Source organism: Haemaphysalis longicornis, unplaced genomic scaffold (genome assembly GCF_048455015.1).
Source record: "Haemaphysalis longicornis isolate Haplotype H1 unplaced genomic scaffold, Haemaphysalis longicornis Haplotype H1 scaffold_4, whole genome shotgun sequence".
Lineage (NCBI taxonomy): Eukaryota > Metazoa > Arthropoda > Arachnida > Ixodida > Ixodidae > Haemaphysalis > Haemaphysalis longicornis.
Genome location: NW_027526361.1, coordinates 78,599,216 through 78,616,892, shown reverse-complemented (window position 1 = coordinate 78,616,892; position 17,677 = coordinate 78,599,216). Strand labels below are relative to the sequence as shown.

At 45.8% G+C, this 17,677-nt stretch overlaps 1 protein-coding gene across 1 annotated transcript in view; it reads left to right on the top strand.

Moving 5' to 3' along the window:
- Positions 1 to 16,483, top strand: part of LOC144178937 (nephrin-like) — a 404,800-nt gene extending 388,317 nt beyond the window's left edge. The window contains exons 10-12 of the mRNA XM_077707093.1: positions 1,125 to 1,213; positions 4,561 to 4,655; positions 13,710 to 16,483. Of these exons, the coding sequence (XP_077563219.1) occupies positions 1,125 to 1,213; positions 4,561 to 4,655; positions 13,710 to 13,931 (406 nt within the window). The 3' untranslated portion in view covers positions 13,932 to 16,483. The remainder of the gene's footprint in view (positions 1 to 1,124; positions 1,214 to 4,560; positions 4,656 to 13,709) is intronic.
- The last annotated feature ends 1,194 nt before the right edge of the window (positions 16,484 to 17,677 follow it).

Sequence of the window (17,677 nt, the reverse complement as noted above, 5' to 3'; positions counted from 1 at the left end):
AATGAACTTTCATAAAAACCTTTAATCATTAGTTAGGAGAATCACTGTGCCGTTATATTGCGTTATGTCTGCAATAATGTTCAGTTTTGTCTACGTTTAGACGGAGAAGGTGGCGCCTTCGCGAAGCTAGCAGAATGCTTGCTGCGGCCTCTTTGCAGCAAAGACGATCGAGCATATTTCTCTGGCACAGCCTCCTGACTTTTGTGTCTGCTATTTTCTACGTCTCAGTTTTGGCAGGTACTCTGCAGAGCGACGGCCATCCGCACCACCTGTGTTCCCTTTAGCAGTTGACGACACGGTATATCACCGGAGGCACGCGCGTGCATCTTCTTCGCGTAATTTTAGAGAAAATTGCATGGCACAAACCTTCTTATTGTGCCCAAACTCTATAACAGAAATAGTTTGAGACAGTTTTAAAAAGTGGGACTCAAATAAAAGTAAGGGTGTTTATGTCCGTGCAGAGCCTGCTTATTCCTAAACATCAAATGCGCGGGAGCGCGCTGTATAAAACGGGAAGATACAGGGTGGCCTGCGAACGAAAGCATCAACGGAACCTCTTAGCCACTTTCCTTCACTGTTGGCAAAAGTTTGACAAATAACGCAGTGGTAATGAGGAAGATATGAAATGCTAACACCGGACCGTAGCAGATGGAACCGTGTCGGACTTGCTTGAAGTTGAACGACGCCAACAGTAGGATGGTTGTTTGCGAAGGCGAACCGGCAATTCGTGTGGAGGTTCAAAAGCAGCCAACATGTGAGCGAGGATAAGGAACAAAAACTTTGTTAGCTGCAAACATTCGAATTCATTCTTCTATGACATCCCTTATCCCCTTTTTGGCAACCACGTTGCACCATACCTTGCAGAATGAATATTTCTGTCAAAGCTGTCACTTCTCCTAGAGCAGGTGTTTTCCTCGGAAATTTGTTCGTAAATTACATATAATAGGTAGAATTCGAATGCTACGGGTACCCGGAGAACATTGTCTTACGAGTTGCATGCGACAAAATTACGCTTCATTTTTAAAAAGAGTCCTGTTTCTGGATATAACGAGATTAGCGCACATTTTCAAAAGCATGATCCGCGCATTTTGTTCCGTCACGCTTGCTTATTTCTTTTCTTTCAGGCAAATTGCTCCTCTGCACCAGTATCCGGACGGCGTTTTAAAGCTTCGCAGTCCTCAGAGCGAAGAAAAATGCCCCGATGTCGTCCTTGGTAAGTTTTTGCAGCGAATGCGGGCAAATACGCTCTACTTTGAGAAAAAAGAAACTTAAAACATTTGTGATAATAATAATGGCCTCAACAGCTGCGCCGCTAATTAAAATCAGAACGCATGTTTTGAATAATTGCTGGGGAAGCTTTGTGGTGAACGTCCGTGTCTTTGTTCCATTTGTTTTCGTTTTCAATTGACTGCGTATATTTGTGAGCTGAACACGGAGGAGAGATACGCATATATCAATCTAGAGCCAGTCCATGGTAGAGATGAAAAGGTGGTGTTTCAGGGCTGCTGGCAGTAAAGTACTTCTAGAAATAATGAAGAAATTCGGGTGCGTTGCTTTTCCAAAGCTGTTGCGGCTGGAAATGACGAATGCGCAACGACGGGGTAGCAGTAGCTCACCGCTTTATTCAGTGCTCGGAGTTGCGTCAGCGCAAGGTATAACTACAGAGGAAGACACTGAGATAGGGGCTGCAGTTTATAAAACCAGCGCACAAGTACAACATCACCGGCGCTCAGACAGGCAGCATGGTAGCCGCACGCATTTATCATTTGAAGAAAAGGCGCCGCGCCCGCATTGTGCTTTAAGCCAAGAAACGCTGAGCATTCGGCTGTAAGAACAGTCGTCCTAAATTTCAAAACAATGACCCTAAAGGTGACATCAGCCTCAATGTAGAAAAAAATATTTTGCAGCTTTCCGCCTTCGTGTTTCTCTGCGTAACTAAAGCCTAGGCTCGTATCTAAACAACTTGAATACTAAACACAACTCTACCGTACGTCTATATTGATTTAATAGAATGATCCCCTTTCTATCTGGTTAGAGTGAGTTTCGACAAGGCAGTGTAATGGAACAAGTAAAGTAATCAGTTAAAAGAACTTCAGCTGAGTGCGGTGGAGCACAAGACTGTGAATTCGAACCACGTAAATCCGAAGTCACGTAATTTGAACCAACGGATAATTCAAACTGGTCCATTGGTCTCGGCAAACTGACGTGTACTTGAAACGGGGAAAATCTTCGCTGATTCGAACCTTGTCCGATTTCGATCAATATTGCCCATCTGCACAGACTACGTTTGGTGAAATTCGGAGCCGAAGGCCAAAGTTCGATGCGTCACTAGCCTCGTCAGCTTCCCAAACGAGTAAACGAGTGCTTGCTTTGCGTACACTGAAACAGCTGGCATAAGCCACGCGTGCTCGCTTCGTGAGCCAGCGGGGCACTGTCGTGCGCCGTATTTTCTTGTATGCCATACTTTTGCACAGCGGAATTATGGAAAGTACACTCCAAAGGACGTAAAATACCTCCTACTTTATGGCACATGCGTTTCTAATACCGGTAGCGTGCGCTGTACCGCCAATCAGAGACCCCCGCCCGTTCGAAGTCCGGGTAATTTGAACAGGTTTTTTATCCCCTTGGACTTCGAGTTCACGATGTTGGACTGCATTATAAACGTTCATATTTTAAGCCATGTTTACAGTTCGTTACGAAGAAAAAGTAATACCATGCGTGCATAACGGTAGCCGTTTGTGGTAACAAACATTATAAGCGGCTAAATTTACTGGAAATGCTTGTTTGGAAACTTCAAAGCTTTCCAGCGAGAGGAACCATGGGTTATTGTAATGGAAGCACGCGGGGCCACTTGCCACAGAGGCGTGTAACTCCTCCGAAGAACAGATGGCGCTTTCTCAATAAAAGTAGTGGGTTTTGTGCAGTGGAAAACACCGCTGTGCTCTTGATTTTTGTCAAACGTCGCTGTCGCATAAATATACGTTCACCGGCATGTTTAACTGGGGCGTTTAAAACATACCGGTGATCGAAGTTTCAAGCAGTTGCATTACAGGCTTCCCGAAGCAGCACGGACAATTGGGGTAGTTTGGCCACCAAGACGAACGTTTGTCGTACCAGGAATAAAGGGGCAAAAAATTTATCTCACAGTTGTCTCCTTGTCATGGGGACTCCGCACAACACAATCGCACTACCAAATCGCATTTTTTAAAGTGGCCATGAAAAAAAAAAGGCACAACTTTGGTTTCTTTAAAAGACTGCTCTGGCCAGATAACTATTATGCCAATTTTAATACAAACTTCCGCCATATAATGGAGACATGAACAAAAACATATTCAACAGTGGCGACTCCCCAGCCATTTTTCGTAGACGTTGCTATGACGTCACATAATCTTGTTTTTGCTGTCGGCAGCAGCCGACGTAAACCACTGCCAAGAAACATTAGTGGGTGATTGTAGTGGGGGCATCTAGTTTCGTTTGTTCGAATCACTTGAGTGCTAACGTGCAGTTGACACATTGTTAACTATACTTTAGTGCTGGACCTTAATACGTCACTCTTGCCCAGAATACATCACTGCCGCATGATGATGATGATGAATAAATTTATTGGAGACCAGGTGCTGATGTTAGGGCACCCGCCCGGTGGGAGGCTTCCTTAGTCCGGGATGCCTTGGGCTATGCTGGCCATCCGTGCCCTCTCCACCAATCGTCGCTGGTGTGGAAGGTCGGAGCTGGTCAGCAGCTCCACTCACTGCTCATAACTCAGCCACGCAGCTGGTTGCACGTCGTCCGAAGACACTTTCCTATCTAACCGAATAGCCCTTCCCGGTTCGCCCCGTGTACTTCCGCATGAAATTTGAATTTTACAGTAGTATTTAGGCGTTCTTTTGGTGAGAAATTAAAAAAAAATTTTTTTGGGCAGAAAAAGTCTGAATTAACCACGAAAGGCTAGTGCTTTCAAATAGAACAAAGTTGTATTTTGGTTTCATGGCATCTTCATCCTTGTATGGGAACGGGTAAGGGCAGGATAAGCAGTAGGCTCCGTAACCACACTACACTAGCCATTATAGCATCATCTTTACAGCGAGAAAATAATTGATTGCCCTGACACCAAAATCGCATTGCGTACAAATTAAGCAATAGTTAGTGACTTTCCGGAAAGCGTTAAAACTACAACGATCAAGAAAAGGCGACCAAACTTCCAAAGAGAAGGAATGAACAAAGACAAGGAATTGTCCATCTTCCGTAATCGTTCTTCCGGAGGCCTGGCGAGGTCCAAGAAATCCTTTGCTATGTGGCAGGCGAGGTTTTTTTTATTGAATGCTACGACGCGCAAGAACAGTCCGCAGCAGTCGCAATTACAGACAGCAGCGCTGAAAAAAGCTGTCGTGCTTGGTGGGAAACAGATTTCTTGTCCCGTGTTTCGTTTGTTTTACTCCTTTTCTTGTGTCGTCTAGTCAACACTTGTGTCCCGCTCGAGTAAGTTTCTCCCCGCTTCCCAGGGAGGCTTATTCCAGATGGTGTTGTTTTTTTCCTTCGCTCTTTCTGCGCTTTCCTGTACAGATGTCAACGGTAGCGAGGAACGGCTGAAGGAAGACGACAGGCCGTCGGAGGCCGTACGGTGGAAAGGTTGGAACGAGGCCGACCCGGAAAGCGAAGTATGTCCTACATGTTTTTCTCCCTTTTTCTTCGAAGATCTGTTCACCGTGTTCTCGCGGAATGGTTATGGTACTTTCGAACTCCCAAAGGGAAAAGTGTATACCTAGACACGCTGGTCGAATCAACGTCCGCTGGTAGAGAAAGCATTCTGTACGGGATTTACTTTAAGTTTCACAGGTTTGAGTCTTAAGTAAAGTTTGAGTCTTAAGTAAAGATGGAAGAGTGTAACATTACCCCATATGTGGGGCTGCTTTCATATCTCCAAGAGTCGCTGTTTGATGCTTTTAAGTGGAAGAAAGATAGGTTGAGCAAGCCGGAACTAAACCTACGGAGAGAGAAAGATGTGAGAGGGGCAGTGAGGGATGAAGAGAGAGGGAGAGACAGGACAGCACTTAATTAAGGCAGGACAGCACTTTTTCTCGACTTTCTTTCTTGGTTTTCCTGTGTAAGTGCACCGCTCACCTGTTTTATAATTGGCTTCAGTGTCGGCAAGATGGGAAAACATCAGCACCGATGGTGGAACAAGGAGGAAGAGCCGGTAGAACAATCTAGACTGAGAGGATTCTCATGCATATCAAAGACGTTTTGCCCTGGGCTAGCTCCGCATGGGAGTTTTGATGTGAAGGCATACAAATTCTGACACAAAGTTGCTTATGTTTGAGTATGGAATATATTAAACTGTGATATAATCTAAACAAATTACGAACCTTTCACACTTGGTTTGAGTAGAGTGCAATGAAAATGAGTGTGAGGGCGTTCTTGTTCACGTGAAGGATTTACGCCAGTCCCTTATCACGCTACCTTACAAGCGAACTAAAGGGCAACCAACCGGGGCGTGCGTCGTATGAATGCTACGGTATATACGAACCGGCTTTCCTGTCTATAGTCTTAGTGCATCCTTGCTAACGCTTCGGCCCATGCCCTTTGCGTTGCGCATGCAACGTTGGCCCTAACCAAGGACGATGTGACTCCGAAAAACCGTATTCGCATAATCAGACTAGGAAAGAAATTTCGCGATTCTGTGTGCGCAATTAATGGGGCCTCGCCTATCGGAATCAGTGTTGTACGTAGATTGACACCGAAGGCAAATGATCTCATTGTTGCGAGATCCTAAAGAGTCATTGCACATTAATTTCACCACACAGCCCTGTAGACAGGGGCTTTCCTTTTATTCTTCATTTAAGTTAAATCATCAGCTTATGTAACTTCCTCTTTTTTGTCAGGTACAAATTAGTTACCTCGCAGCTTAGGGCTCAATCGAAACAAACTAAACTATTTAAACAATCAAAACAAGCATTGTGCGGCGGGAATACAAAACCAATTGTAGCAGCTCAGCGACCTTAGTACATACTGTACGATCCAGAAGAAAAGCGAAGCGAGGATTAGGGAGGAGAAGAGGGGGAGGCTGAAGACGAAAAGAGTGAACGCAAAGCAAGAAAGAGGAAAGAAGCGGAAACACACTGCCGTCCTCAGGCACTGACGCGTACACCAAGAGATGCTGCGATTCGCACACAATCAAGGCGCGAGAAAGCCAAGTCGAACCAGAGCAGTCTCCGGCACATAAAAAGGAGACTTTGCAAAAAGAAATTCGCCAGTCTTAAAGGAAAATAACGAAAGCCACACAAAGGATCAATATTGTCCGCCTTGAGCTTCAAGCCGACCGAAAAACATACAAGTTAAAGAACACCAAAGTGCTGCCTTTGGTCAGCAGGACGGCAAATGCGGAAGGGCATTCGGCCCGAAGGGGACTAATGGCATCGTGTCCGGCAGTGGAAACCATTTAGTGAAAGAGTGCACTCGGCGAATTCAGAAGCACAAAATGATCGTTTCGCTGGTCGGTACAAACGCGAATGCAGCGAGAGCTGAGCGCTGCTTAACAGATACAGGAGCCTCCGAAGCGCAGGGGCAGAGAAAAAAAAGGGGGGTCGAAATAAGGAATAACGTTGCGACCAAACATGAGCGGGGAGCTTGCGACCAAGGCCAAGATTGGATGGAAGCTGAAGTGCAGGGAAAGTAAGAAAACGAGAAAAAGACAATGAAAAAAAAAATCAGGAATAAATGAATTCGATGGACGTTGGGTCTATAGAAACAAGCAAAAGGTGGATCTGGACCCGGGACGAGTGCAGAGGCTAGAAAGCAGGAAGTTTGTCTGGGTGCCGCCAGGGATCGCGACTGATTGCGGCTGCCTCGCCTCGTGCTTTTTCTTGAGGGTGAAAGTGGATGCAGGCGAAGATGAAACAAGTATAAAAAGGCGGCGTATGCGGAAGAAAAGGACGAAAAGGGGTAGGCGAGCATTACCGCTTCGCCGAACCTTCGTTGACCCGAATTGTGGCGAGTTTCCTGTAACATCCGCTGTAATGAAGCATAACTTTGGAGAGTAGCGGGAAATAGGCGGTGAAGTATTCCTTTTTGTTGGGGATTAAAAGAGCTGTTCTTCTGAACTAATGAGATAGGAAACGAGGAGGAATGCAATTAAGTGAGTTTCTTACACCTAAATTTCGTTAGTTTACTTCGGTAGACTTATTTATTCCTTCTATCGTCATGTTTGAGACCACGCTATGCACTTTATGCGTTGTTTATTATTCATGTCATGACGGTTTAGATTTTTTAATTCATATGAAAATTCAAAGTACGTTTAAAGGGTTAACAGACGCGAACTTTTATAAAAAAAACCAACAGCAACCAAATTGCTTTTATATTGAACATACGTCACCACGATCGCCTTGTGTAAGCTGCGTGAAACAGAAAATTAGCTAGCCATCGAACGAATGGGAACGGCTTCCTTAGCGCGGGTCCTCGTGTTGTAAAAGATCTGTAGTAGCTTCTGTGATAAAGTTCATTTAAGGCGGCTGCAAATTGTTGTGTTCATTGCCACTCTGAGGTGACACTTTTATTGTCATTGTATGCCACCCGATTATGTGAACAATGCAATGGTGTCATCAGGTTTGGAGAAGTATATGCCATCACAAAGATGCACGAAGCAGCTAAGTGGATGGTAGCAGCTTTTTTTCGTTTTTTGCTAGTTTCTTGGCTGAACGGCTTACAAAATACTACGTAGAACCTTTGGACGTCCTCTTCGTGCTAGGGATTATGAATAAAGAATGTAAGGTGGGGTTGTCAAGACGTTTATGAAGCCTGCATGTTTTGGTGGTCGATTTTCCCAGGCGCAGAAATACTGGCTGTGTAATAATAACATGAACGTGAATAGAATCCCACGCTTCGGCACCATGCGGGTACGCCCCTGTGGTTTATAGTGTAACAGCATTTCCTCTAGGAGCCATTTCTCTCTGTTCAGCCGTGGCCTTTCGTACGATTTTCACTGGCGACTGTACACGTGTCATCAAGGTGGTTTAGAAAAGTACGTGTAAATACATGAGGTGCAACAAAATTGTTTAAAACTTCTGTTGACGACTTCCGCAATACATCTGTAGTGTCGTAGCGCTGGGCACACTTCCTGACGATCTGGGCTTACCCTTCCTCTGTTTTTCGGTTTTTTTTTTTCAATTGTTCGCCTTTCCCACATGTGTAATAGAAAACTAAGTCACAGCTTGGCTGACATTCCTGCTTCCCTTTAGCTTCATTCTTTCCAGTGTTGTACACGCTGCTCTAAAACAGGAACGAAAACTCGTTCCTCGTTCCTTCTCAATTTTGAAACGAGTTCCCGTTACAAGTTCCTTCTATGCGAAAGGAACGCGTTCCAGTTGCACTTCGAACATTGAACCGTGTCGTTACATTAACGTCACCATTCATTTTTCAAATTAAACTATGGTGTCGGATTCCTGAGGCGAAATAAAGTGAGAAATTTAAAACTCCCATTGAACTACGAATATTTTAGGAATATGAACACCACCGGCAGCAGTTGATCTGGAGACAAAAAGAATCCTAAGAAAGGCTCCTAGACGATTTTTTTTACCAGGGACCACCGGACAAACTCCACACATGTATAACTGCGATTTTGATGCTCGTATACTATAAGCGTAACACATATGACACTTCCCACTTTGGTCTTACAAATGTGCAGTGAGGTTACTGGGCTTCAGATATGCAAGTAGAAAGTTACTCGCATGCAGGAACGTAATAAATGTCTTGCACTAGAAACCACATCGAAAGGTACAATACATCGGCCTTTATTGAATACTGATTTAATATTATAGTTTGTTTAAAATACCCTACAAGCCCATTTGCAGGGAATTCAGTAAGGAGGTTACAAAGGTGACGCTTTGAGGATCATACAGCGCAGATTTGCAAGTAACAAAGCCCAGCAGAAAAAGTAATGAGTACGAGGTTCGCAATCCAAGTTTAGGTCCGAAAACGATAACGAGAAAAAAAATAAAGAAAAGCCAACAGCGTAGTCACACACAAAATCTACGCACAAGAATTACAAATTATTCCGAACACAATCATGGTAGTAGATTAAGGAATCAACCAAAGATAGCCAAGTATGTCGATCCACCGCACGAATCAGTTGCAGTGGTTAGAAATACGCATAAGGGGAAAGCACAGGAAATAACAAGGAGCCTAATCACGCGCGTTAGAGCATTTACACTGTAGAAACCACAGTCGGACACAAAGTGTGACACTATAAAATAACTTAAACAATCTCAAATAAATCAAAAGTAATGGCAAAACAAGAAAACACGTTTCGTGGTACAGAAACGACAGATTCTTTGGTTCTTCAAGCAGAAAAAAGTTAACTCAATAACAAAGTTACAGGAACTGGCAGAAGAGAACACAAATGTAGAATGAATGAAAAAAATGTGAAAACAATTAGTGGGAAAAAACTGCCCGAACGCATAGCCGCAACTAACTAGAGTCCCTTGTTTGAACTCAGCAAGTATTGCATCTCGATGTTGGAGCCAGACAGACGAACCCGTTTTTTCGTCAACACTTCGCTGGCAATAATTAAGAGCCGTTCCATGGAAGCGGTTGAGGGTACTGACGTGTTGTAGTGGAAGAGAATAGTCGCAACTAAGTAGAGCCCCTTGTTTGAACTCAGCAAGTGTTGCATCTCGATGTTGGAGCCAGATAGACGAACCTATTTTTTCGTCAACACTTCGTTGGCAATAATGAAGAGCCGTTCCAGGGAAGCTCTTGAGGGTACTGACGGGTTGTACCTGAAGAGAAGTGGGGTCAGTCCCTCGAAGTTCATCTGCGATAGCGGGTAGTCAACTGGTACGAGCAGGTACCGCGACAGCTTATCCTTCGCCTCAGCTGAAAGTGTTTGCTGCTCAAAGGAAAAAAAGTCCTCGGGCACAGGCGAGGCGGCAAAATCTGCGCTGGATGGCTCCCTCAGTGCAGCCAGCCCTGTCTTTATGTCGTTGGTCGCCTTGTCTTGCATAGAACTGTATGGGATCCATGATAGAATAAACATCGGGATTAAGCAACTGGCGACAACGAGCTTGCGCTTTCCTTAAAGGGGCCTAAACCTTCAATCCCAAACAATTCCCAAAGACCCGGTGAGTGACCCTGCAATCCCGGTGACCCTTTGAATGACCTCACAGCGAGAGCAACGGCTTGCGTGCACTAATGCGGTAATTACCCCTGACAATATACGGTGGCTCCACAAGGTACCTAACGCGCCGCTCGGACTTAGCCCCGGATACATGGACTCGACGAGAAATGGTAGAGTCGACGGGCGGGTTCAGCTACCTCTACCCCTCCAGCGTTAAAATGAACCACGTCCAAAGAATCGAGGCGAGGGGAGTGGCAGGGCTTCCGGAAAAGGAGCTGACCGTATTTTCACAATTCTAACGCGCACTCTCCTTTGCTTAAAGGCAGCTTTAATATTTGTGTGCGTGTTACAATCCGGCTCAAAAACCGAAATAGGCTCTAAAGCAGCCAGCAGCGTTGCCATGCGGAACGGACACGGAGTCCCCGCAAAATCGAACTCAATCCAATACAAACAATCCATCAGCAGTGAGTGAATTTCGGTGCACTAATTCCTTAATTGCATGTCACGTACCTTCGTCAGCTGTTGCACATTTTTTGTGCTGCTGCAATGAGCCCGTAACTCCTAGAATAATGAAGATCAAGGAACTTGAAATCGGAAACAGCGTCAGTGTTTCCCGCTATGACTTTATTTCCAGCAGGAGCTGGAGAAGCAATCTTATGAAGTACAATCATTTTTGGCTTCCACAGCTGCACACGTCAAATAAAATCTCCATCTTTCAGGTACGGGGTGTCATGTCTTTTCCATCTGCGCAGTACCGTCAGTGTCAATTTTTTTTTTCGAATTTTCCTGCTCGAACGTATCCGCGTGCTACGACTGGGGGCACGTTAGAAACGCGCAAATACGGTATTCTGCTCCCCGCGGCCCGCCGACTCAGCCCGACGAACGAGCCAACCCACCCCCTGCCTCCGAGTCGACTGGACTCGCCCCGACGTCTCTCCGACCCACCCGTACGCTTATACATGGCAGGGTTGAGTCCGAAAAACCTGTTTATTCCGACTCAACGCGCCCTCGTCGGGTAATTGTAAACGGGGCTTTAGAACCCTTTCTCCGGCAGGGAACAATTCTATCCGCCAGACGCGCATCCTGGCCTTTCCAGACAAGCTGCGGCCCGCTGCGTGGTTATTCTTTATTTGACCTTTGAGAAAGCAAGTCCCGCTGAAGGGTGGGCAAATTGGCTAGCTTATAGGAAGAGAAATGCAGTATCGACTTGTGGATTTTTGTACTCGAGCCCTGGCATCAAAAACAGCCAATTCCTAGCGATGTAACGTTTGAAGAAGGAACGCCGTTCCTTCATTCCTTCAAAAACCTAGCGAGTTATCGTTACAATTCCACCGGCCCTTAATGGAACGGTGGCGTTCCTCCGTTCCTCCAAAAAGGAACTAGTTCCAGAAACGCCGTTCCGCAGAACGCCGTTGCATACAACACTGATTTTTTTCTTTGCTTTGAAACACGGAGCTTCTATAACCACGTGCTTTACCTTCTTGTTCCGTATGGTGTGGACAACGAACTGCGGTGATGTCATTGCAGAGACAGTAAAGCAAAGTAGAAAGAAAAATAACAACCACACAACTTCTGTAGAATTGAGCACGAAATCTGGCCAATGCCGGCTGGCATAGTTTTTCTGCAGTAGCAGGTCCAAAGTGCCACCATATACCTAAGCCACGAAAACCACGACATATACCCCAAGCCCTCCATAAAAATTCTGGGCCTCCACATACAAAGTGACGGTGGAGGACACAGAGCGGTGAGCCAAATCATACAGCAGTGTGAGCAGACCTTACACATGATGAGAAGAGTGTCAAACAGAAATAAAGGGCTCAAGGAAGGAGACTTAATCCGCCTCAGGGACGCCGTCATTACCACCCGCATCAGATATCAAGCCCCTTACATAAACCTCACCAAAACATTAGAAAATCGGCTGGATACACTAATCAGGAAAGCAACAAAACTTTCCCTAGGAATTCCCTTCAGCGCCAGCACAACGAAGCTTCTCAGCACAGGGACTCTCCATACCACCGAAGAAATTATAACCATGCATCGTCACAACCAACTAATACGGCTAAACAGCACTCACTCGGGACGAGCTATACTCACAGAACTCGGATACCAACCAAGCCCCACCCAGGTCACTACAACCCCCATCAAGCAAGACATCCTCAAGCACATACAGGTGGCACCCATCCCACGGCACATGGACAAAGAAAGGAATCCATCTCGACGACAAATTAGAGCGGCATTTTATTCAAAGAAGGTTGTCAGAGATCCCCACCAAAAACACATATTCACGGATGCAGCCAAGAGAGGACCTATGTGTGGAATAGCTTATACGAACCTCAAAGAAGACGAATGCTCGATGCACACCAGCTGCACCACTCCGGAAAAAGCTGAAATGCTAGCCATAGCACTCGCAATTGGCCAAACGACGACACCCACAACACTTACAAATATTTACATGGACTCCAAGAAGGCATGTCACCTACTTGCAAGCGGAATCACCTTTCCATCTGCACTGCAACTTTTAGCCACAGGAAGAGGACAGGCCAGAATTCACTGGGTACCTGGGCACATGGGATTAGCTGGGAACGAACGAGCCAATCAACTCGCCCGTGAAGCACTCACCCGGGCTCCCGCTGACCATGTATGTACCCTGAAATCTCACCCCCAACGTCGTATCAAAATGAGACAGTACCTCCACGAGAGGATGGAGTATCCACCCCCACATCCTTTGTTGGACAGAGAAGAACAAACACTACTCAGACAAGCACAAACAAACACACTACAAACTCCGGCATGGTTACACCGCCTAAGGCATGGCACCACCAGCCCACCCCCCCAGTGCAGCCACTGCAACGCCACACTTAACCAAGAACATATATTGTGGGAATGCACTAACACCTCAGCACTCAGAACACATCACACTAAGGAGTGGCTGGCTACCGCCTGCAATCACCAAGATCAACGGGACCTGGTGGCCTTCATCCGAAGTGCTACCAGCAGCTGCCTGGACGGAGGCGGCTGACGGATGCCACCCCAACCACTGCGATAATAGACAAAAAATAGTTTTCTCTCTCTCTCTGCAGTAGCAAGCATTGACTATGTTTCTGAGATTAACAGCGCGAAAGAACGGGACAACAAAGGAGTAGACAAACACAGCGCTGTGTTAGCCTACTCCTCTATTTTCCCGTTCTTTCGCGCTGTTAATCTCAGAAGCATGTACCAACTGGCCCGCCTACAATCCATGCTGCATTGACTATTCTTCGTCTAAAAGCTGTAATAACCAAGTTTTATACCAACTAACGCTTTTAGGGGAGTTTTATAATGTCTATAATACAAAAAGCAAGAAATACAACACCAGAAACAGTATAACCCGGGAAGTGCGAACTCAGAAAGGAAGGCTCTAATTCTACTTCTAGTCTTCCCGCAACCAGTGACCAAACTGTCTTCTTACTGCAAGTAGTGAACGACACAACGAAAAACTTGTGCTGAAGCAATGGGTTGCACAAGCAGCATCAATTACGTTGCTCCAGTTGTCATTCGATGTCTTGCTTCCGTTTATAACTTTTTCACATGGTTTTCGTTCTTTGCTTTGTATTTTTTTCAGAAAGCAATACTTGGGCGGACAGCGCCGCAGGACTACCAACCAAAGAATGGTAACCAGAGTCGGGTCAAGCTCGCGGACGCTGCGACAACAATGACCACAGCAGTGGCTGTTCCCGCCGTCCCCATTTCCCCAGCACTGTGCTGCGAGGCCTCGTCGACCACCGAAGTGAGCGACTGCGTTGTTGTGCCGCCACCTCTCAAGTATCGCCAGACTATTGTGTGAACTAAGCGGGACCCACCCCGTACGTCGTGCTCTTGCAGAAAGAAACAAAGTGCACTCACGACGTCAGTGGCGTCCCTGCTCACGCCTTTGCCTTAGTGTAAGCTGGCCCACTGAGAACTTGGCATCCTCAACAGCCCACAAGCACGGAAACATTTTGTTCCGAAGACCGTTTCTTGTGAGTGTTTTTGGCACCACTTTTTGTGCTTCGAGAGGCGTCTGCCTGGGGACTCTTCGCCTCTACGAGACCTCGAATCAGTGCGGCAACGGCGTCCAGTTCGCGTGGCAAGTGGCTTGGAAGTTTCGAGTTCGCAACTTTCGAGCCCTTTGAGCTACAGCTACAGACTCTTCAATTTGTTAAGCATTAAAGTTGTGATGACATGCATGGCCGACATGTCTGACACCCACTCTGCCCGTGACGACTAGCCAGAGACATATTGTGAGGCGAACATTGCAAGATTGTCAATGTATAAATCTTTAGAGGACACTTGATTGAGGGCTTTTATCTACTGCTACAGTTTTTTCAGACAGGCTCATCTCCTACAGATTTTAAAGCAGATGGTGAGCTAAGAAACCACGGTGAACGGAGTCGTTAAGGTGAACTTGACATTATGATTTCGAGACTTTAATCCATAAAACAAAGCTAACGGGCGGTGGAAAGCGCCAAATGATGTCAAAATATCTATAAAGAAGTCTCCTTCACAGGCGCCGGCACCGAGATGCTTGCCCTTTTGGTGGTTGTTGACGGTATATTTTAGCGGTGGAGACGGTTGATTTAATGGAAACTTCTTTGGCCCACACGTGATTTTAACTCCAGATGCACGCCGGCAGACCTGAGAAGAGGTGCGATGCAGCCAACGGCACAAAACACAATCATTATGAAGCACCCTGATGGTCCCCCAATGCTACCCCTGTCTGTACAAGGAGCTCTAGAAATATGAGAACATCGAAGGCAGCGTGGACACAATGAACGTTAATTGTAAATGGTTCGAAGCTACGCCATCAAGCGGCGGCACAAAATCATTTAGAAAAAGGAGCAGTACAAAGCAGCCAGAATGTGCACGAAGTGCTAAAAGGCTATGAAAGCAGTGAAAAGTAAGGACGAAGCACGATGTTTGACATCCACGCACACCGAGCTAGTCAAGCACGGTGATGTGACCAAGGTGGTGCGACTGCCGCTGTGTAAAAAACAGAAGAGAAATACCGCTCACTCCGTGTAAACAGTTGGTAAGCATGTGGGAATCAAGGTGGTGGGGGTGGTGGAAAGTACGTAACCATATACGAGTACGTGATCGGGTATGGTTACAAAAGCGCTATTGTGAGCTTTGATGCTTTTGATCAATATTTTTATGCGAATTTGCTCGTCCAAGGGGGTGGCTGTGTGTTGGGAAATGCGTAAGCACGCGTTTTAAATGGGCACGGTTTACTGACCGACAAGTAACACGTGAAGTCCTAAAACGTTTCTGATGAAACACACATCGCTTTCAATATTATTATGTGTTCAGCGAATTTTATGACAAACCAGGGAGATGTAGGTGTTATTTATGGCTTTGACTGCAATATGGGCAGAAGCCACTAAATGGTCTGTTCGGCTCTGCTACATCGAGATAGTGTAACTTCGATATTGAGCTGCAGCACTGGACGAAGAAATTTCGTCAGATATTTGTGTTCCATCCTAGTAAACCTATGTGCCGTCTTGAAAAGAGATATTTTGAATATTTTAACAATTTTGATTAGTCCCTGAATAAAGCGAAATAACCTCAATATACCGCAATTCCTGGGTTATAAAGTAAGGTCAAGCGCATCGCTTCGTATTCTCTCGGCTGATGAAGAATTCGTGTAATGCAATTAGATTTTTATTTAATCTACATTAAACCAGCAACAAGGTTCTTCAGTTGTAACATATCTGAGGAAGAAATTAATATGAGTGAATGACCGAAACAAGTTTCGGTTCTTACTATTATGCCATAACCTAAAAGAGAATCGTGTTTTGTATCGGTCGTTTAAAGCGAGTCAGAAGCGCAGTCGTCCTTAGACCACGGGTAGCTAATATTCTACGCGTTGGAACGATCAAATCATTGGGTGTTTCCGCGAGTAAGGTAAGTATGTCCTTGGTATGTCATTTTTTGCAATTTCTGTCTCTTTTTTGCGTAATTACTGCAGTGTCTATCGTCATTCCACTACACAACAACAGTATGTTCATTAAAGTGCGAAAAGGGAGCACATTACGTTAAAGTTTCGCCCGGTCATAAGAATTGTGCTTTGGTCCACGTAAACCGTGGCGAAAGATGTAGTTGTGTGTGCAGCGAGCCATGTTGTTGAGGGAAGTGTTAACGTCTTCAACTGTTTTTTGCGACCTTGCCACTTGGCAAGCGACTGTGATAGCGACCCATGTTAACAACGGTAATGGCGTCGCTGCGCATCAACCCGGTATTGCTATTTTTAAGCTTCTAAACACGGCGGTAAGTCGTGTTGCCCAAGTCCACGTTGTTTATCTAAGGTGTATTATTTGTCTAGTTACGAGATATCTCTGTCATGTTAGTAATAAACTCGAATTTTCGGCTTGTTGCCTACTGCTTCGTTTGTCGGTCTGATTGCCTCGGAGTTGCTCAGTAGTTTATTGCTCGGGACACTCTAGGATTACCATGTTTGAAGCTCTAAAAACGGAACCTCTTTAACCTGGGTAAAAACGCAGCAAATGACTCGTACCTCGCAGCGTCAATCTGACCTTAGAGGTCGACCAAGGTCAAGCGTGCACTTCGTGCGCTTATGCATGGAAAGCGTCTAACCGCTCGTTCGTTGTCAGGGGAGATGGGCGGAGGGGAAATAGGGAAAGAGTAATGGCCGGAGCCATCAGAAAATATTAAAAGGGGGCGCTGGATGCACCCAAGTTATCCGCTGGTTCGCCCCTACAGAGCCGACTGAGCCGAGCAGCGTCGGTATTTTGTAACGCGGCGCTATTTGTATGCGTTTACTGCGTGGTCTTGGAGCGAAAACGAATCTTTGGCCCGGCTAACTTGGTTTAATGTTGCTTAGCCACGGCAACATTGTTTTTTCGCAATCAAAACTACTGGTTCCCGCCTGCGAGGGCTAGGTGCTAGAAATAAGAAACGACTGTTGTTGCGCATAGCCATTCTGAATAACATTACGGCGGCACCATAAAATATTGCAAGCATAATTTCCAGTACATGGTGTCTTTAATTTTGTAGCATTCGTTGCCTTAAGGTAATTTGGGCGGGTAGTGTGCGGCCGTGCGTGTGTGTGTGCCTGTGCAAGTCCGTGCGTGTGCGTGCGTGTGTGTCTGAGTGTGTGTGATTGCGCGCGCGTGTGTGTGCACGTGTGTAGCGCTTGTCATGCCAAAGGCACCATGTTCGAGAGCACTTTTGATAGGAGGCGAAATTATAAAGAGGGAGTCTTTTGAAAACTAGGTTTCAATTAGGCAAAAGGGATTTTGTTGACAAAGACAGCGAAGCACGGATAGGGTTAATAAATACTAATCTGTGCGGGCACTAATAAGTTGCGTAGTACAGTTAGCGACAGCAGTGGGCTACTAATCCAGAATGCCCGGTGCACGGCTCAGTGGCAAGGCGAGAAACGTTTCTCTTTTTCTGTACTGTTCACGTGTACCACGTAATCAGCGCTCCTGCACCCTATAGCACCGGACAGCCATCTTATTGTGTGCGGGTATATATGAAGCCTCATTTAGATGCGGTTTTTCTTAGATATGACGTTTTAAATTTTCCTTTCAT